Source organism: Kogia breviceps, chromosome 10 (assembly GCF_026419965.1).
Source record: "Kogia breviceps isolate mKogBre1 chromosome 10, mKogBre1 haplotype 1, whole genome shotgun sequence".
Classification (NCBI taxonomy): Eukaryota; Metazoa; Chordata; class Mammalia; order Artiodactyla; family Physeteridae; genus Kogia; species Kogia breviceps.
The window spans coordinates 24,786,527-24,808,068 of NC_081319.1; the positions used below are offsets into that span (position 1 = coordinate 24,786,527).

At 43.2% G+C, this 21,542-nt stretch overlaps 1 protein-coding gene across 25 annotated transcripts in view; it reads left to right on the top strand.

Moving 5' to 3' along the window:
• The window catches only part of MAGI1 (membrane associated guanylate kinase, WW and PDZ domain containing 1), a 618,261-nt gene that overhangs the window by 563,604 nt on the left and 33,115 nt on the right, over positions 1 to 21,542 (top strand). For all 25 annotated transcript variants that reach the window (XM_067043710.1, XM_067043713.1, XM_067043703.1 and 22 more), the window contains 2 exons: positions 8,827 to 8,858; positions 19,121 to 19,337. In XM_067043710.1, the coding sequence (XP_066899811.1) occupies positions 8,827 to 8,858; positions 19,121 to 19,337 (249 nt within the window). The remainder of the gene's footprint in view (positions 1 to 8,826; positions 8,859 to 19,120; positions 19,338 to 21,542) is intronic.

Here is a 21,542-nt window from a genome sequence, read left to right on the forward strand (position 1 = left end):
ATTTTAAGTTGACTTCTTTAGTTCTTTTTCTTTTCCCTCCTGGAGAGAAGGTGCTGTAACTCACTCTCCTTCCGACTCTCTCCATCTTTTCCCTATCACCAATTTTTTAAAAAAATCCTATTATCAGATAGTGTCAGAACACGTGTTCAAGCTCAAAAAAAGTAGAGGCTTTCGAAAGTATTCCATAGGGCTTGATGTCCAGCCAACCTGTTAGTTATATACAATAGCTTAAAAGACTGGCTTCATTGCCTTCAAATTAGAGACCCGTCTTGTTATATTTTAGCATGTGTAGCTTTGGATGGCCAATGGTTTCCATACTGTGACTTGGAGTAATATCACAGACATCTTAGGAACTTGATTGACTATGCATAGACTCCCGTGCTATTTGTAGAACGGAAACCCTCTTCCTAGATTCACGTCACAGTTATGGGTCCAAGATACCTCGACTCATTGACTTATAGGTTGATAGCCATATATTCCATGAGGCTATATGCACAATGTGCTCTGAATACACTTTGTATGCACCAACACTGTCATTTTAATCCCTTCATAATGGGCTGTGATCCAAAATAGATGAAACACCTTTGAATGAGACTGTACAGTCAGTGTTTAAAAGCACAAACTTGGCATTAGACCAAGTCTTCAGGCAGCTGCTCACCTAACTGTGTGACCTTAGCTGTGTTATTTAACCACCAGTGTCTCAATTTTCTCACCTGTAATAATAGGGATGCTATTAGTACTTAGACAGCAGTTATGAAGAATAAATATGTGTCAAAGGCAAGCTCTCAGTTCTTGTTATTTTTGCACTCAGCCCTTGCTTTTGAAGACCCCCCTTTAACATTTTTTTGTAATTATTTTTTTTTATTTAACATCTTTACTGGAGTATAATTGCTTTACAATGTTGTGTTAGTTTCTGCTGTATAACGAAGTGAATCAGCTATACGTATACATATATCCCCATATCTCCTCCCTCTTGCGTCTCCCTCCCACCCCTCTAGGTGGTCACAAAGCACCCAGCTGATCTCCCTGTGCTATGATGCTGCTTCCCACTAGCTATCTGTTTTACATGTGGTAGTGTATATATGTCCATGCCACTCTCTCACTTTGTCTCAGCTTACCCTTCCCCCTCCCCATATCCTCAAGTCCATTCTCTATGTCTGTGAAGACCCCATTTTTATTTACTTATTTTTTAACAAATGAGAGGAGAAGCTGAGTTGGTGACCCTTCAAGGTGTTTTTCAGGTTTTCAAAAGCCAACAGTAGGACTATCCACGTTATTTCAATGGTACCCTTTTTGAAGTGACCATTTATCTTTTAGGAATTGCATGAGGGCAATTCATCCATCTCACCTAGGTTTTGGAGCAGCCCAGAGTATTAATGACTCCTGTCTCTCCTCATCTGTGCCAATTCAAGGCTTATGACTTTGAGGTGAAAGGCGCTGTAAACCATTAGCAATCAGCAGCCTTGCAAGCCATTTATTTCTCTTCAGGATGTATTTATTAGGCTATATGTACTGTGTAATTGAAGTAGACTTCTCCATAGCTGTAAAGCTGTACAACTATACTCTTAATCTTCTTAACAAAATGCCACCTGACACAGCATTGGGAGCTACTTAGTCCATACGTCGGAAGTCCAACTGTCTTTTAAAATTATGATGGCCATGATATTTCATAATGACCATTATGAGGTCCCTAAAGGAAAGAATGTCTTCATCTTTTTGGAGACATTGAGTCTGACGCTCTCTCGTTCTTGGCAATTGGTATCATATTTGCATTGAAAAATTATGTTGCAGGGCTGATGATGGTATTTGGCTAAAGGAAGGAGAAGAAGAAATGAAACGTCAAAATCAGAACCATGTTTTATTTGGTTTTATGGATTCCGTTTTGTGATGTATCGTGTTCGTAAGGTCCTTCAGTGGAAAGGTACTCTGGTTTTAAACTTGGCCTTGAGTTTATGCTGGCACACTAATTTAGTTTAGGGGGAGAAAAAAACCCTTAAAAAAAAAAAGGTCATCATCATTATTCAATCTAGCATCAATCATTGCATGTTGCTCCCAGCGCCTTGACCCCATGTTTAAATGCTGGCCCTCCCTCAGCGTTCATTGTCCTCTCTGCCCTCTTCTTCACAGTGGTTTAGCTTTCTTCCCTCATGCTCCCAAGAGCCACGGTGCTGCTCCGTATCACACACAGCACTTAGCACGGCCCACTCTGCATTATAAGTGTTGCTTTGCTTCTTTCTCTTTTAAGACAGACTGTGAAGTCGTCCAGGTCAGGGCCATGTCTGATTTACCTTTATCTCTTGAGTCATGCTTCACTAGGCATATGGCTGAGCTCCGGAAATCTTGCATGGATGAATAGGTACATGGATGGTGCCTTCTGATGATTCAGGTCTTAGCTCAAATATTCTGTCTTCAAGAAAGACATGCTTGGCCACCGAGTACAAACTAGCCATGCATCCCAGGCTACTGTTCCATTATCCTGCTTCATCTTCCTCACCGAAGTTATCCCTCTGAAATTATTTGCCAAGTTGTTTCTTCTCTGTTTCCCCACAGAATGTGAGCACTGTGAAAACAGGACCCTATAAGTTTAGTTCAGGGCTGTATCCCATGCCAGCGCTTGGCACATAGTAGGCCCTTCGCCCAGTTTGCCTAAATGTGTGAGTGCATTTTCCCTAATTTCCTTCCTGCCCTCGGTGGAAAGAATTTGGGCTGACTGTACCTACCTTTTTCAGTTTTCTGAGCTGTCCTTATTAGCATTTCACCAGTAAGGCAAGGGCAATTTAAATTTATTTCATGGTTTATATATTATTGGATTAAACAAAACAAACAAGCTACTAATTGGCAGAGAATGGGGCAGATGGCTTTTTTTAGAAAGGTTAGTGACCATTAATGTTAATTGTTTAGAGCCACTGGTTTGCCGTCAAACAATCATCGATTCTGCCTTGCCAGGAAAATCACAGGTTTTCTCACTCTGTTTTTCCTGCGCCCCTTCCCATCTGTACCTCGCTGATCTCTTAGTATTTTGATCCATCATCATTACCTACTAGGTTCATAATTTTTTCATGCAGCAGCATTTTTGCTGATAAATATTAGCGTTCTGGTGTGTTCTTTAATGCAGTATCTCTCCTCAAATTTTTTTTTAGCTGTGCCCTTTAGATCTTCCCAAGAAAGAAGAAGGAAAGCAATGGAACTTTTCCCTTTCTGCTTGATCCTTCTCATTGTCCCCTCTGTTTGCGGATGAAGTATTTTACACACACTGTTCTTCTTAGAGGCACAAACTCAGCTAAAGTGAACCTCACCCTAGGAATTCTAGCACCATAGCCATGTGCATGGAGGAGATGATTTAACCTGAGGATCATAGACCCCGGTAGAATGGGTTTCTCAAGGTCCCTGGTCGAGGTTTCAGCGGCTCCTTGAATTTGTATGCAAAATTGTGTGCTTCTGTGAAGCTTTGCTTCAGAGAGGCTCTAACAGCTTTTTATCCCATTTTCAATCAAGGCCGTGGCCCAATAATTTAGTAAGTAGCACAGACACTTGAGTAGAAATGGCAGTCACTGAGCCAAGAGAGAGCTAGAAAAAATTCCAGTTATTTTTTAACCTAGCACTGCACTAAAGCTAATAGGTATATCCCATTGTCCAAGCACATACAGTATGGCTGCAACATTCAGTAACAATTAGCTGTTTATGATTACAGCTCTATTGTATGTAAAGTCTTGGAAAATACCAGTAACAAGAATATGAATGATCTATTCATGCTAGCATTCTGAAGCAACATTTTAATACATCTTCCTCTAGTCTTTGAGTGTATGATGTATGTGTGATATATACATACATCTATTTTTTAACAATGAATTTATATCCTCTGGCAGTTTTAAATCTGCTTTTCATATCTTATGTCATTACCATTTTCCCACGTCACTAAACAGTCTTCACTTTTACAATCCATTCATTTTTAATGAATTCAAAAATTTTCATCTTGTTGATATAACAATGTTTGCTCATTCCTTTGTTCTTGGAAATTCAGATTGTTTCCATTTTCTATCTTCTTTAAATAACACTGTGTTGAACATCTTTTTTATGTAAATCACTGTGAGACTCTCTGCTTGTTCTCTTAAACTCCTAATGATAAGTTTAGTGAGTTGAAGTCAGCTGTAGTCTTTGAGACCTATATTTAGGATTACGTGTTGATAAGTTTTAGAATAAGAGAGAAGGCCAGTGGGGTCTGAAATGAAAATGTGCTCAAAAGTAGTCTTAGCCTCTTTGGAATCTAAGACTAGCCCCTGGCCAAGTTCTCCGTCTTCTTTCTGTGGCTTTCCGTGGGCTCCATGAACTAACTCTCTCTCTTTCTAAATATATATAAGTTCCTTGCTTCTTACACATGGCCTTACCGTATTCAGCACCAGGACAGTTGTTAATGCAGCCTTTTGCTACGCAACCCTCTAAAGAATCCCATGTGTTTGATGACATGTGGATTAGTGACATAGTGTTTGTCAGAATGCTGAGGAGGAAACCAAATGTTTCCATTAAAATGCTTAAATCTAGAAACCAAGTACAAAGGGGATGAATATCACAATGAAACCAAAGTAAATTGATGACACAGTACAGTTCTATTATTTGAAGATCCACTTTGCATTTGACAGTGACTTTAGGATCCACCCTTTCCAAGCCCTTTGCATGATTTTTCTTCTTTCAGATAGTGAGATTGGTTGACATTCTCACTTCCTTTAAACCTAGAGGAAATGAGGTCCAGGGAAGTCCAGTCTCTTTCCCAGCATCTCAGGTTTTGTTCATCTCGGTGCCAAAATGGCAGTGATTGGCTTCTTTTTGGCTTCCTCATAGCCCAGCTGCGCTCTCCGATGTCTTCCCTGTTTCCATTTAGTCACTAGGACAAACGCAGGTCTTAATTTCAATAGGATGCTTAAAGAAACTCATTATGTGTATATTCATTTTGGGAAAAAGTAAGCAAGTCTTGGAAGATGTAGAGGTCAGTGATGGCTCTAGAGATTTAAAAATGCAATAAAATGTTCTGAAATTTGCTGCATTTGTCTTACAGAGGCAGTATAGACTTTTGTTTATTGTGGCATCTGTGGGTATGTATATGTTCATAAGTAAATAAAGCTTTTCTTGTTGTAGAAGATTCTAAAATAGGTAATAAAGCCATTCATGATCTCTTGAGCCCAGGAACGCACAGTTTAAGTGTATAACCTTCTATTCTTTGTTTCCAAATGCTTATGTATTCTGTTACATTTTTCACTTTTTTCATATAAACTTTTGTGTACAACCTTTTTAAAGTTCCACCAAGAATAACATTTGCCATTTAGTTATATGAGAACATGTTCAGTAGTGTAGTTTATGGCCTTGATATTTAAGGGAAAGAGATTCCTCCTCCTCCTCCCGTTGATTGGTCAGATCTCAGTCACTAGCAAAGAATTTGCCATTTGTTTTCTCCAAAGGGACACCTTTTTCATTGGGAACTTGAGAAATTCAGGTCCCAAGCTTTTCTCACTTCTGTAGATCACACTTAGACTCCCACTTTGAAGGTACACTTTCCCGTGAAATTGTCTGGGATCCCTTTGAAGTAGCATTTGCCACCTCCCAGGCTGTAAGAGCAGATGGTGCTGTCCGTGGATTCTTTCTGCTGCATCTTCTCAAGATTCCCCTTCCTCTCCCTGAAGGGAGCAGGCGAGCCTGTTAGGACAGGTGCTGTTTCTGTCCATATGCCTCCTCTGTAATATGTGACACGATTCCTACAGGTAAGCTTCCCGCTTCCACTGGGAGCACAAAGTGTGCCTTTGCCCTAAGGAAAACCACTGACGCGCCATCGAGTGTGGGATCCTGCTGCCTCCTGTCACCCATCCAGTGTGGGATGGCCGCAGTCGCCTCCAGCTAGACGAGGGCCACATAACCAGGATTTCTCGGTCTTGGAGAATTCTTCCAGTGATCTCTTTCAGTGCTTCCCCTCAGGTCTTCCCAGCTATTTTCAGCCTATCTGAATAGCTCTGAATTAATTAATGTTTATTTTTAAATTAATATTTTATTGCCTCAGCAAGATGTGAGTTTGGTGTTGTTGAAAAAAATTCTAGATTCAGGCTGAAGTCTGCTTAAACTAGTGCATCCAGTCCCTGCCCCTTCTTTCCCCACCGGAAATACAATACTTCAGTTACCAGTTTCCATGGGTGACAGTCAAGGAGAAGTGTGTGTGTCTGAATATGTTTAACACCTGTCTCCTGTGGCTGCTCTTCTACCTCGCGCTGTTCTCATTCAACGTTATAGTTTGGAGACCATCCATGCTGTTACCCATGGAGTTAGCTCGTACCTTTTAACCTCCGCGGGCGGCTTCATAGGTTGGCTGTCCCTGAGTTTATCTGGAACTTCCAGTCATTTCCAGGTTCCCTTTATACCACCCGTGCTGCACTGAGCATCCTTGTACCTGCATAACCTTTGGATGTGTGTGCGGGTGTTTCTCTCTGATAGAGAATCCAGGGTGCTGTTTATTTTACACATGAAAACCTTAACAGGTTGAGAATTTAAGATGGTCAGAGTTTTAGAAATGATGGTCAGAGTGTGGATGGAAGTCATTTTCCCTGACTTCTCCTAACTAGTTGGAGATTCTTTAGAAAGTTCTCTAGAGGGTCATTGGGACCTTGGGTGACATCGTCTAGTAAAAGCTCACTCCAGTGAAGTGTTGCTTATTCCAGTGAACTAAGAAGGTCAGTCTGAATTAGGGAAAAATCTGTATTTAAAGATGTGATATTTGACCACTTCGAAGTGTACACAGTGACCCAAACTAATATAACTTGATAAACTTCCTTAGGGGAATCAGATTAATGAACAAATTAAGGCACCTAATAATTATGTTTAAGAAAAATTACATCTAAATTGCTCAAGACACTTATTCTCATCCATAGGCAAAATATTTCCCCTACGTATTTTTTGCATTTTAGCGTGCTAGGCAAATGATTTTTCCTAATTAGAGTAAGATAACCATAGCCACTTCTTTTTCCCCCCGAATGGTGTAAATTAGCAAAGGAAGGTAAAAGGGGTTGACACGGGGTTGACACTTGAGGGCCTGCTCTTTGCCAGGTATGAGGCTTTTAAACATTTTGTCTATTTAATTATCACAACGAGTACAATGAGTCTTCTTCTCTCCACTTCATAAATTGAAAAACTGAGGCGCAGGGAACTTTAAAGCAACTCACTGGAGGTAGCCTATCCGAGTTTGCAGGACTTGAAAGAGTAATAATCCTCGTCCTACTGTATTATGGTTTCCTTAAATGGGGTCCTCCCACCTCCTTTGTCAGAATCTTCTGGGATGTTTGTTCATCTGCAGATTCCCTGGCCCCTGAGGGTGGCTCCTGGGATTCTGCATTGATAAGAAGCTGCCACATCTTCCATGTGCACTCTGGAGTCCCAGAGCCACCGTGCCAGACCGGGGTGACCTCCTTTTGGTGCTGTGACGAGCCGTGCCAGAAGAGCGCCCCTACTGCCTGTGGGGGTGAACAGTCCCTGTCACGCCTGTCTTGCAGGGGGCCCGTTAGCAGCGCTCCTCTGGGTGGCTTCCTCCTACTCACCCACTTCCCCGGCCGCCTGTTACTTGCGCTGAACTTAGCATGGCCCCTGGTTTGACAAGTCACTTCCAAGAGAGTTGAAATCGTTACACCACCTAGGGATTATGTTCTAAAAAAGGTTGACCTTCCCGGTGCAAAATCGTCAGATCCCAATACATCAGGTCCTGCATTGTGTCCAACACGGGTGGAATCTGCATTTTGTATTCTAACCTCGGCTCAAACCAAAAAGTACCAAACAAAGTGAGAGGACTGCTTGCAGAAATGATTACTTTAAAAACACGGATAAATGTTTTTATTTTCCTTCGCAGCCCTCCTTTGCCACACTTCCTTGGTGACAGATTTTCTATCAGTCTGCCCCCAGTGGCTTCTGACTTCCCCAGAAGTGAGATCAGCAGCCCCTTTCAGCTCTCACCCTGCCACTAAAGACAGGGTTTTGGAAGAGCCAGCAAGGTTCAGTGGGCCCCTTTTTCTCCTCGGCCTTTTTTCTTTCTGCATTATTATCTTTTCCGCTCAGCTCCATGAAGTTTCTCTTTTCATTCCCCAGCAGCATGCTTTTGAGGGGCTAGTCCCAGCAAACTGAATAGGAGTTTGCTCGGATGAGTGGTGTGCGAAGGGGAGTGTGCTGACGATCCAGAGGGTGTCCCAAACCAGCTTGGATTTGTGTTCTGTTCTGGCAAAAGAGCATCCGGTTTTGTTTTGGTGTTCAGCTCATTCCAGTAAAGAAGGCAGGCATTTCCTCTCCTAAAAGGCAGAGGGGGGAAAAAAAAAAAAGAAGAAGAAAAAAAAGAAAGACAAAAAAATATTTAATTTTAACCGTTTACTCCTCTGAAACGAAATATACACCCCCTTCCTCTGTCCTGATTGGTCCACTTCAGTTGACAAGTGGAAAGGAAAGGAAATATCCTGGATTTAATTGTAAATTAAGTTGCTCTTAATCCAGAAGAGCATTTGAGATTCTGTCCAAGTGTTCAATTTCCCAGGCCGCTGAGGTCTGTGAATTTCTTTTCCCAGCCTCCAGGCTGCTGCAGTACAAGTCAGCATAGCTAATGCAGATAGATCTCCTGCCTCTCCCTCTCCTCCTCCCTCTGCTTTGATTTGATATGAACAGCCTGGTAACTCCGATGCTGGGGAGAAATCTGACATAACTCTGCAGATGGCTAGGTTGCCATGAAACACCTGGGGATTGTTCTTTAAGGAAAAGGTAACATTTATATGCTAATGATTTCTTCCCTGCTTCCCTCCTTGTTGCATTTTTTTCCAGGGCTGCCAGTTCCCAAGAAGAGCCCAAAGTCGGTAAGGACTTGTCAGTTACTTGGTTCTCGTTGGGGGGGGGGGGGGTGCTGTGGGGGGGGCACTATCTACCTGGACTTAAATGTGTTTTAGGGTGGGTGGAGGGGACAAAAACCAGGGCTCGTTTTATTAAGTTCTGGGGATCCGTTTGGTATAGAAGGTATTGGGGTTTGTCTTTAACTGTCTAGTGATTTGTAGGCAGGCTGCGGGAGCCTGGATAAAGAATGCATGTTTGGAATCTTCTCTGTATAAATGCATCACAACTCTCATTCCAGTGGATGAGTTTCTTAGATGTTTTCATTTGATACAAATGCTACTGTTTCTTTTGAGAGAAGGAAAAGACAAAAAACTCTACCTGCTTCCTGAGTAGCATTGCTCTCAGCTGGTGTTTCAAGCCATTCACATGGGTAGATTCCCTCCCTCAGCTTTCTTTTGCACTGGATGATGAATTATTTAAGGATTTTAAAGCCTGTAGGTTTATGGTAGAATTGCTCAGCCCTGTATATATGCCTATGCTCACATGGAAAATACCCCTGCCCTGAGAATAAGACATTTCCTTGTTGTGGAAATATCCTTTGTTGTTTTGCCAGCTTTAGTGGCATTGTGCTGCAGGTATAGGAGTCTTTAAAAAAAAAAAAAAAAAATCAATGTTATGCTGTCCTTTCTAATCTGGTTTCCCTGAAGATGCATTACCTAGTTGACATGTTCACTAATAGCTTTGAGGCTCTAGCATTTCACTTGGTGGTGGTGAGCTTTTGCTCCCTGGGCACTGACAACAAATTAAAATGCTACTTCAAACCTCAAAATCTGGAACTCTGATGCCTGTGAAATTGATGTGGTGAAAGAAGCGTCCAAAATCATTAACAGTAAGATAAAGAGAGGTGTACTTCTTTGTGGCTTAGAGTATTGAGGGGAGGAGGAATTGACAACCTCTGCCATCCGGGAACGGAGAACCCTTAAAACTTTGCAGCTTACGGTGGTGCTGCAGCTGAATTCTTTCCACCTGTCTCCAAGCCTGGCAGCAAGAGGCAGAAGTTTATTCGGGAGATGAGAGAGGGAGCTTCCTGCATTTGTAAACCCTACTCCTAAGTTCTCCAAAGAGAAGAACCTGCAGTAATTGATTCCCGTGGCATGGTGCCATGGTGATGGGAACACGTGACTTCAGGGCTGCTTCCCTTGTCATTTTGTGTTAATGTCCAGGCTGAGAAGTGCTGGTAGGTGTCTACATTGGAACCACAGAGATGCCAAACAAAGCGTGCGTGGGTGTGTGTGTGGGTGTGTCCCTCCTGGGGTCACAATCAGAAACCTATTCAGCATTCAGAAAAATAGAAGCACATCTGAGAGATGTGTCACAGGAGCTTCAGTTAGCAACAGTCGTCCTTTTCTCTCCCGCAGCCCCAAGCATGCTACCTGAGGCATGGACTTAGTTTCCCCCCTCCACATGGCATGGAGTCTTGACCAGAAGCGTATACTGAGGGTGGGGGACAGTTTGGCACATGCAGCATGACATAGGGTAGCAAGGTGTTCTGTTTCGTTTTGCATCCCATTTCAACTTGCTGTGCAAAAGGATTTTTGTAGAGTCATTTGCATCTCTTCTCCTCCAAAGTGTTTTGGAATTCCCCATTGAACTCAAAGGGTATCAAACAGGTACAGAGCCTGCATTCACCGAGTCAGTTAAGAGAATTCCCCATGACTGTTTATTTTGGAGGAAGTCATGTCATGAACAAGCAGCAAACCAGTTACTCAGGCTGCTTTCCTAGGAAAAGAAGCTCTCTTAACTGCGTTGCCCACAGTCTGCTGGCTCTTAATTACCACAAGCTAAGCGACTGGTGTGTTGCTGGGTTAGAAAAGAACCATCCCCCAGCTTGGGGCTTGTCCTTCGCTGGTTTCTCTGCCAGGACAGGGATGATGGCTTCCACAGCACTGCTGGCAGCTGCTGTACAAAAGTAGGGGGATATCAGCCAAGGTCTGCTGTTGCCAGTGGAACCTTGTAAACATCTGTGATCAGTGGGAGTTCTGTACAGGTGGGTTGAAAGCTGTTTCCCTTTCCCAGTTTGAATTTTGATGAGGTCCTGCTAGAGAGACAGATGATGATGGGATTGTTCTGGTAGGGTCGGAGGGAGTCCATGGGGAAGCTGGATGACGTGGTTCCGGAAAGTCATTCCTATAATGACAGGCAGGGCCAGGTGGGCTACGGGATGAAACGCACACTGATTGTGCCTGGATTGTGATACGCTGAGAGTTACCGTTAGCTCTGAGATACACCGTTTGAACCCAGGACCATGTCTGTTCTTTATTCTTAGAGGCTCCTGCAGTTGTTGGCTTCCTCATGTGACTGACAGCTTCCTTTGCCCTCACACCTTTTTTTTTTTCCTATAAAGGTTTTCAGTAATTAAGTAGTTGGGTTTTTATTAGAACAGAAGGACTTCTCTTTTTGATCTCATTTCCCCTCCTGAATAGCCTCTATAACTTACTTTCACGCAGCAATTTCACCTGCTAGATTTAGTGTAAATGTTAAATTTATGGTTTAAATACTCAAGGGGGACAACAGCAGTGTCTTAATAAAATTTAACTAATTTAATACCTAGACATCCATAGCATCAGGGATTTTTCTGCCAAATGGCAGGGACAAAAATAAGACATATTTGCTGTCAGGTTTTAGGCCTCACTGGGAAAACGGTTCGGTGGTCCACTTTAATCATCCTGACTGGAAATTTGTTTAACGGAGACCCTGGGTCGAAATCACACACAAGGATTTTGTGTGTAAACATTGAAAACTCTACATATCACACCAAACCCAGGATTTTAGGTCAGTGTTCACCCAGGTTTTTTCACTAGTTCATTTCCCAACTGGTGCTTCCTTTGCTCCCTTCTTTCATCTGTCCATTTGTCCATTTATCCATCTGTCCATCCACCATCTATCCGTGCATCTATCCATGCATTTCTCTTTTATCCACTCATCCATTCATCCTTCCATTCAACAAGTTGGTGTTGAAAAACTACTAAGTGTGAGCTTTGGTTTGAGCCATTGGAAATGATATAATAAATAAGTTGGTGCCCTTCTTCTTGGAGCTTATGAATGATTTATTGATTGCTCCTTTTAAAAAAAGGATTCATTGTCACAAATCATTAATTTTTTTTTTTTTTTTTTTTTTTTGGTGGTACGTGGGCCTCTCACTGTTGTGGCCTCTCCCGTTGCGGAGCACAGGCTCCGGACGCGCAGGCTCAGCAGCCGTGGCTCACGGGCCCAGCCGCTCCGCGGCATGTGGGATCTTCCCGGACCGGGGCACGAACCCGTGTCCCTTGCATCGGCAGGCGGACTCTCAACCACTGTGCCACCAGGGAAGCCCTCACTAAAATTTTTTATGCATTTGTTCCATCAACAGATATTTACTGGGTATCTCCTGCATGCCAGACCCAGCACTAGTATACAACAGGAACTAAAACAGAAAACATTCATGTCCTCATACAACTGGGGAGAGATAAATAGGCAGATCTGTACAGACCCTCATGAGGCCTAAAGTATGATGAGCATATATTTCAAAAGGTAACGAAAGAAATATAACATAAAACAAGTACTCACATAATAAAACTCATTCAGCTCTTTACGATAATAACCTAAGTGAAGTAGTCATCCAAAGCCATAACAAGCTATAAAAAAATCGAATTAGATACTGTGACAGAGCTATGGAATTCTTCCAAGTTCCCCAGCAGCCTATGTAGCATAGGTAACCACATTATTTACTTAGCTTTTATTTTCAGATCAAAAAAAAAAGCATAATGTGTTCACTAAGGAGACAGTGTTTTCCTAGTTCCTAAAAAAGTTCTCACAAGGACTTCCCTTGTGGTCCAGTGGTAAAGAACCCTCCTTCCAGTGCAGGGGACCCAGGTTTGATCCCTGGTTGGGGAACTCAGATCCTACATGCCGCGGGGCGGCTGGGCCCGCGAGCCACAACTACTGAGCTCACGCGCCTCAACTAGAGAGCCCGCATGCTCCAAACTACAGAGCCTATGCACTCTGGAGCCTGTGCGCCACAACTAGAGAAGAAAGAACCCGCACGCTACAACTAGACAGAAGCCCGCGTGCCGCAAGCAAGAGCCTGCATGCCACAACTAAGACCCGATGCAGCCAAATAAATAAACACTTTAAAAAAAAAGAAGAGTTCTCACATACAGGTTTCATATAGGGGACACCAAGTGATGGGCAAGGAAGTGTCCTCAGCAAATGCAGCAAGCTGAAAGGTAGCAACAGTGACAGGTTTCTGTTCCATGGTCCTCTGTCCCTTTCCCCTGGAAGGGATGCTAAGGACATAGCTGACAGCTAGTCATTAAGAAATACAAGGGAGAGATCTTAGACAATGTGCACAGTAAGTGACCCCGGCCCGAATCCTCCTGAATGCTGCCTCTTTCTCAAACTCTTTTGGTGGCCTTAGCACCCCAATGCCACTTGTCCCAGTTCCAGGGCATAGCATAACCCACTAAAGCACCAAGCTACAAGGAGAAGCAGTGAGAGTAGTACATGGGAGAAGACCTAGGGTTACTTAAGTAAGTCTCCTTGCCTCTTGTTGCTCACAGCAGCTCATATCCTTGGCCCTTTGGAGCCTTAAAAAATAGAATTTGCTGTTGTATTAGACTCCATTAAAACATTCAGTATGAACTGAAATTCATTTTCATATCCAATCAGTACTTTCCTTTTCTTCTCCATTAACTCCTCTTTCTTGCTTTTTGGAAGAAATCATTTGACTTAGACCCATAAATGATATAAGAAAGAGACAAAAAGAAGGACCATCCTCTGCTTTGGCTTGTATTTGAGACTGATTTTCGTGCAACCTTTAATGATACTGGCCTGATACCTCATCAGCACTTGCAGTTTTTCCTGTTGTCCATGTAAACCGTTTCAGTGGCCTTCGGTCTTGGCAGATACATGAACTGTAAATAATTTTGCCTTAAAAATGGGTTGATTTGTCATTTTTAAGCCACATGAATTCTTTTCATCATTTAAGCTAAGTGCTGTCTGTATTCATTTGCTCTTCCGAGCAAATATTTTCAGCTCACTTTATAAGTACCTCCATTTTGAAATCATTCTGTGAAATACTGATGAGCAGACTTTTTTCCCCATTTCCATTTATGAAGTCCATTGCATCTTCCCAATTTCTCTGGCCTGTCGGTAATAAGGAAATCATTTGTTATAGGAAGGTTGGTGCAGTTCTGTTTTAAATGGTCTTTATGACACAAGTTCACAGCCAGATGTGGCCAAGGATTTCTGTGGAGTTTTCAAAATTGATATCGTTTCTTTTTTCCTAGTTGGCCCTGATTTGATACTCAGAAGTAAAAATTTTGCTTCAAAAATATCCACATAGTGACAACAGCTAGTGTTGGAGATATTCAACTCAATATATGGTCCTCCTTTCGAAGCGTTTATTCAAGCTGGAGATCTGGAGGTGGATATTTGTGTTTTTGAGAACTCCTCCTCCCTCCCCCTCCCCCCTCCCCCTCCCCCCTCCCCCTCCCCCCTCCCCCTCCCCCCTCCCCCTTCCCCCTTCCCCCTTCCCCCTTCCCCTTCTCCTCCTCCTCCTCCTCCTCCTCCTCCTCCTCTCCCCCGTGCAGCCTTTCAGCAATGCCTATAAAATCTGGCACCAAAATACCTTTTGACTTTACTTGTCCCTCCCCCTTGTCACAGCTTTTCCCCTTGTATAAGCCACCCCGGGTCCCTCACCTGGTCTGCACAGTAGCCTCCTGACTGGCTCTCTGCTTTTACTCCCACCCACATCAACCTATTCTCCAGACAGTAGCCAGACCAAACTTTCTGGAAATAAGTTGGCTCCTGACACATCCCTGCTATAAATTCACTAATGGATTCCTCCTCCCTAGAACTAAGAGTGAAACCGAAACTCCTTAAAGTAGCCCACGAGGCCCTTGCATTATTTGGTCTCCAAGTTCCTCTCAAGCCACGCCACCCCCTGCTGTGCCACACTAGCTACCTCTCTGCTCTCCAAACAGGCCAAGCTCACTTTTGCTTTGCAGACTTAGCACATACTGCTTCCATTAATGGAATGTTCTTCCAGAGGCTTCTCCTTACTACTTACCTTAAGGCCACTGCAGTGTGTTGTCATCAGTCTGTCATGATTATTTGATTAATATTCCATCTCCACACATACACACACACACACACACACACACCCCTAGATACGTAGGTATAAATTCTCAGGTACTATCTCTTTCTTACTTACACATTGTATTTTTCAGAATCTGGCTCATAGCAGGTGATCAGTATGTATTTATTGGATGAGGGAATAAATGTATTGCAGGTTACTTAAGAGGGGCTATTCTGGATGTTCTATCATTGATGGATTGCGCCATCCATGTTCTTAGCATGCATAGAATTACTTTAACAGACTTGAAAGCGTATCTTTATTAATGCTTATTTGAGGGCCAGTTTCTCACCTAGAAAAATGAGGTGAGAGACAGTCACATTTGGTGCAAGTCAGATCCTGTGTTCAGAAGTGAATTTGTCCTCATGGCCCAAGTCTTCTGGGAGGGAATCCAGACTGCTGAAAAAGCATACAAGGTGACTTTAATTTGAGAGCTATATAAACATGGCTTTTCTCCTGGACAGTTCTGGACCCTAACCAAATAAAAGATAATGTCATATCTAATTAACATGTTCTCAGAAAATAAAAAGGCATATTTTGAACTTTTCTACACACACAGAACATAGCTTCAAAAAGCTTAGGTGCCAAGATATTAAATACAGAATGCATTTTCAAATTATAAGTCATTTTCATAATTGAATTTGAGAGGAAACGTAAAGCGAGGTTAAATCTTATCAGGGAAAAATCCAAAAATCTTCCAGATGCTCATGTGTTTAGCCCGTGAGGGTGGGTTAGAATATGCCATTTAGTGATAGGTTAGTGATGGCCTAGTTTTTTTTTTTTTTTTGTGGTATGCGGGCCTCTCACTGCTGTGGCCTCTCCCGTTGCGGAGCACAGGCTCCGGACGCGCAGGCCCAGCGGCCACGGCTCACGGGCCTAGCCGCTCCGCGGCATGTGGGATCTTCCCGGACCAGGGCACGAACCCGTGACCCCTGCATCGGCAGGCGGATTCTCAACCACTGCGCCACCAGGGAAGCCCTGGCCTAGTTTTTAGAGCATATTCTCAGGATGCTGCTGTACTTTCATTTTCCAAATTTAGGAGCAAAGTTTAGATGGCATTCAAAGGGGATACAGAGGTGATACAGAGGTGATGGAGAGGCAGTTTTGTAGACTCTGTCCAGACTGTATCTGTCATTTTGTGATAAATTGGACATAAATGCGTCCTTTATGGGGAAGGTGAGAAAAGGTGATAAAAGTTTTTAAACGGCCCAAGCCATTTCTGGTAAACTTCATTTTGCACCCTCTGGTTATGGTAAAGCTGTCTCTTCATTTAAACTTGAGATTTCCAGGTCCTCTGTGTCAGATTTGTTACACTGGGACAGCCATCAAAGGGTCTTGGAAACCCCTGAGGTGACATGCAGAATCTGTGTGCATGCGTTTGTGGGCGTGTCTGTAAAAGCACATGTGCATTCGCTGTTGGAGAAAGGTCCAGACTCTCTCAGTGGGACAGGGTTGCCGGAAAGGTATTTTTCTCCTGTTCAGGAACAGGCAGTGATTGGAAGAGGTTTCATGTCAAGAGGTTACCGAGTATTCCCAGGAAAGGAAGAAGAAGAAGATTGTGAGGTTTCCCTCAGGTAATCCTGCAGTGCAGCTTACAGGGTCCTGGTGAGGCTTTGTGAAGAGGAACCTCTACACGAAGGAGACTGGAGCTTCCCCGGTCAGAGACTGACTCTAACCATGAAATGAACTTAGTGTCAACGGACCGACCCCACATCTAGTATTTGCTACTCATCTGAAAAAACAGGCGAGGGTGGTCATTTGAAGGGAGGGATGAAACTCTCATGGTTAATCCAGAGGTCCTTCATCTATTGAATTATTTGCTTTCACTTTTAAGATATCTTCTTCCTGCCCTTCCAAGAGGAGAGCGGACCCAAAACACTACCAAAATGTAAAAAATAGAAAGTAACAGTACCGTTAATTCTCCTTACCAAGGTTCATTTCTAAATGAAAACAGCCTTACATTTGGTCTTGATTATAAAAAACATTCACTGTACATTATAAAAATAAGAAGTAGGCAGTACAGGAAAGTATAAGAGGGGGGAAACCCACCCAGAACCCATCTTTTTTTCTATTTATGCTGAAGTGTGTACACTACACATGCTTGTTTATAATGGAGACCCTTACAAAGACCGCGGTGCAGAGGGAAACAGATTCCCACGCTCATGCAAAAGGGAATGAGGATTGTATCCTTCGTTAACGTTTTTCTGACTCTGAAAATCCTCAGCATGTCCCCAGGGGAAGCAAGAAGGCAGGTTTTGGCCTTCTTAGGGAATAGAAAGGAGACAGCTGCCCTGAGAGCCGAATTCACTTTGGGGAGGACCCTGTTGGAAGTTGGCAGAACCAGGTTCTGTCCCAAGTCTTCGGAATGCGGGTCCATCCAAGCCTGAGCGGAGCCCTTGATCCTCAAAAGGGAACGATGGTGATGTGGGGTAACGGTGATGGTTGTCCCTGTCCAGACATCAGTGTGTTTTCCTGACCTGTTGGCCCAGCGTATGTTGTCCCCTTGAGTCTGAGTGAATTAAGCCCCTCGTGTATAGGTGGTTCCCAAGACCTCTTTGCTAGTTTAGAATATGGTCCTCACATTTCTCCCACCGGCACATCAAGTATAAGTTTAAAGGGTCTATCTTACCTTCATGAAATACATGCCCAGTTTTCAACTTTGAATCCTTGCTAAAACCTATCTTCAGATCTGTGATCTGAACAGTCAAGGGAAAGTGAAGTTTTTGTCCTCCTTGGCCTTGCTTCAGTGCTTATTTCAAAGCAAGGACCGAAAGGGGAAGTTGTAGAGGTACCTTAGAAGTAAATGAACGGGACCTTGGAACTTTCCACGGAGATGCAAATGGAAGATGGAGGCTACCTGCGGGAGAGAATAAGGAAGAACCGTGTGATGGGACTGACTGCAAGACTGAGGGCAAGATTTTGACACTGTAAAGGACTTTAGGGAGCTGGAATGTCTAGGTCAGAGATCTTATAAACTACTCAAAAATCATAAGCTCTACAGGATCTATAAGACAGGCCGGAGATGCCGCTTTACAACGCTCTGAAGCAGTTAAGTGTAGCGACGTGGCATCTGTTGTGTGAGAGACAGGACTCCAGGATTTTTCTTTTGAATGGGGGGAGCTAAACACCTGGGCTTACCACATCTTTCATTGGAGAAAATAAGAGCTGAAATTATTTTATGTCCCATACGGTATTTTTCCTCCCACTAGATCTTGCTGTTGACATTCAGTGGCCCTTCCAACAAAGAGCATCTCGTGAAATGGGAAGGGTCTTTAGCTGAGCAGATTTTAAGGAGCAGGAACCTACTTATTCTACTGAAATTTAAATGAAATGCTTTGCCTTTGACTACTACTTGCAGTTTGGACAAGTTGCAGATCTAAGAAGGCTGACCCCCGGAGGTCAACCCATATACAACGTTGGATCTTGGTTTTCAACCAACAGTAGTATCAGGAGATCAAGAGATATAATGCGATGTGTCTGCAAAATTGATTCACTAAGAATTATGAAAGCTCTTCAGATAATAGTTTTTTAATATACTTGTAAGTACAAGTGCGCACATAATACTAGGCGTGATTTTTTTAAAGATCCGATCTATGTTTCTTACAGGCTAGCAGGACTGATGGTAAATCCTTAGCAAGAAGTTGGGTATTTTACTACTGAAAAAGGGAAAATGTGGCGTCCCAAGGAGCATTTTTTAGCCCTGATCTTATTTCTTCTGGATATTCTAGCTTTCCATCTAAACCACGCATGGTATTCTGTGTCACATGTTTGGTTTAAAAATGAAGATGTTAAAACGAGTACATTTCGTAATAAATGAGCCCAGTGACTTAGCTGAGAACCTGTGATGAAAATTGGCTTTATTTTCTGCTCCAGCCCTGAAAGCAGTACGGTTTGCCACGATGTCCTTCTGTCTGGTCCACCCCTCTATCTGTCTGACAGTCCCCAGGGGATTTACCTGCATTCAGCAGGAGCCAAAGGTGGAAGCCAAAATGTTGTTGATAAATTTATGTATGTGTCCGGCAGAAGCGCTGAACAAAAACACGCTGATGAAAAACACCCACTCCGGGAACCAATAATAACCTCTTCTTGCCCCTCTCACTCGCTTCCTTTCAGCAACCACTGGAAAGAAAAGACAGCCAGAACAGCTCCCAGCACAGCGCTGCCAGCCACCGAAGCCTGCACACAGCCTCTCCCAGCCACGGCACACAGGTGCTACCCGAGTTCCCACCCGCCGAGGCCCCGGCTCCAGATCAGACTGACAGCTCTGGGCAGAAAAAACCAGACCCTTTTAAAATCTGGGCCCAGTCCAGGAGCATGTATGAAAACCGACGTGAGTAGCACCCTGGCTCCTGCCTTCCCTGGACCCCGCCACGGGGCTCCAACTCTCTTCTTGAGGCTTATTGAGAATAGATTGTCAGTGTGTGAACAGGAGAGAGGTGAATCCAGGTGAGAGGTGACAGCATCTCAAAGCAGTGATAGAATCTGCTGGATATTCACTGAGGCCCCGTTACGTCTTCTGTTCGGGCAGGTGGGGTAGTCATGGATGGTCATCAGATAAAGGGCCTGGGTAAAATGGATTTATTTTTCCTCTCCATTAAAAAAAGTGGCCAGAAAAAAAAATCAGAAAAAAGAAGTGGCCGGTAAGTGCTGCTGCCTCATTAATTCTTCCCTACGTGGAGACGGTGGCCTCCTCTGAGCTCCTGTCTCAGAGCTCCTGAGCTCTGATATACAATAGAACATAAATACGACTGGTTTGGAGTACAGGAGTAATGAGAAGAAATTAAATGCTTTCTTAGTGGTCTCAGTTTTTAAGAATACTGGTAATTTTTTTTCAGTGTTATTGGTCTTTCTAAACATTCCCCTTAAAAAGAAAAAAAAGAGTAGTGAGTGGTTTGTGCTTTAATCATTTATACTGTGGTTAAGTATGTTCCTTTAGCTTCACCTTTTTGAAAAATATGAACCAGTGATGTCATACATAGTACCTTTTGGGCAGTTATAAACCAAGTAATCCCTTCACATTTAATGTTTTACTTTTTATTATGAAATGATTTCCCAAAACTATTCACTATAAACAGTATTCACTTATCTTACTGTTAACAATCAAAGTTCCTAAAATGCTTTCATCTTAGGGGATACAAATAGGCCATTTTTGTTTGTTTGTTTTGGCTGTTGCTCTTACTGACCTTTTCTTATGAGTATGATTGCTTGGGATGAAGCATCTATGAAGAACTTGCACTTCACTTTCCCTTTTTGTCATAGGATAGGAGAGAATGATTAATGAGGGAAGAGGCTGGGTTTGCTGAAGGGTCAGATTAAAACTGGAAGAGAGAAGAGAAGCCTTCTGCCTTTCCTCTTGGTCCCCAGCCCCCTCAGCACAGGTTTCATTTGGAGCCACAGCTGTGGTTCTCTTAGCAAAGCCCCGTGGAGGGCCGAGGCATGGGGGGGGGGGGATGGGGGAGGTGGGGGGACACTGCAGCCACCCACCCACCCCCTTGGACTTGGCTGTGAAGCATTTTACTTGCTGGCTAGAGCCACTTCTCTGTGACCCAAACCAAACCAGGGGAGTGAGAGCAGCATCCCTGCCTGAGAAGGAAAGTGGCCCACACTGCTGGGTGCAAGTCAGCACTTAGGAGGCACGGGGCATGACTGGAGTCTTGGTGATGATCAAGTTTTAGAAGTCACCCAGCGCTCCCTCTGTGCTTTTCCACTTCAAGGAAGAGAGATCTTTGCCTTCTTACCACCATAGTGCGTGGAATTAAGTAGGCTGTTTTGACTAAGGCTTCACTGTGCTGGCAAAAGCCCGATAACTTGAGAAGGGATTTATTTAGTCCCTGTACTAGAAAGACCCCTGAGTACACCTCACTCCGGGCCAGAGGAAATGAAGTTCCATTTGGAACATCGCTTGTAAGCAGTACTTGCTAAGCATGAACCTGGTGTCTGTTCTCACTGTGTCTTCTCACTAATTGGAATGATTTCGTGGAAGAAATGTTTTCCAAAGAGCAATATTTTCACATTCCCTTCACATTTCTCTTTAATCATGCAGGGCCTCTAATCAATGGCCCAACTTCAGTTGATGTGGAGATAACTGCTTTGTTGACTATGCCCCTGCTTTTCTCAGTAGAGTACACATTTATGACTGAGTTTCCCATGTATGGATCTTTTTGCAATAAAGTAAATCGGAAAAAATAAATAAAATAAAATAAAAAATAAAGTAAATCGGGTTCTGAAGTGCTGGTGCGGACCTCATGGATTAACAGACGATTCTAATGCACCCGAAGAATAGGAGGCTCTAGCTCAGATGCTATTTTTACCTTAATGGAAGCAGTATTTCTTCAGAATTTGGTATTTAATCCATTTTTTAAAAAAGTTTTCACCAGAAAAAAATAAGAAAAATATGTAATTCTGCCACAGCCAGCTGCTCTAAGCATTGAATGAGAGACAGACTGAAATATTTGTAATGGTACCAGTTTAGGCCTTAACTTTCTTGAACATCTAAGGAATAGGATCTAGCAGCACAAATGAGAATCAGGGTTTT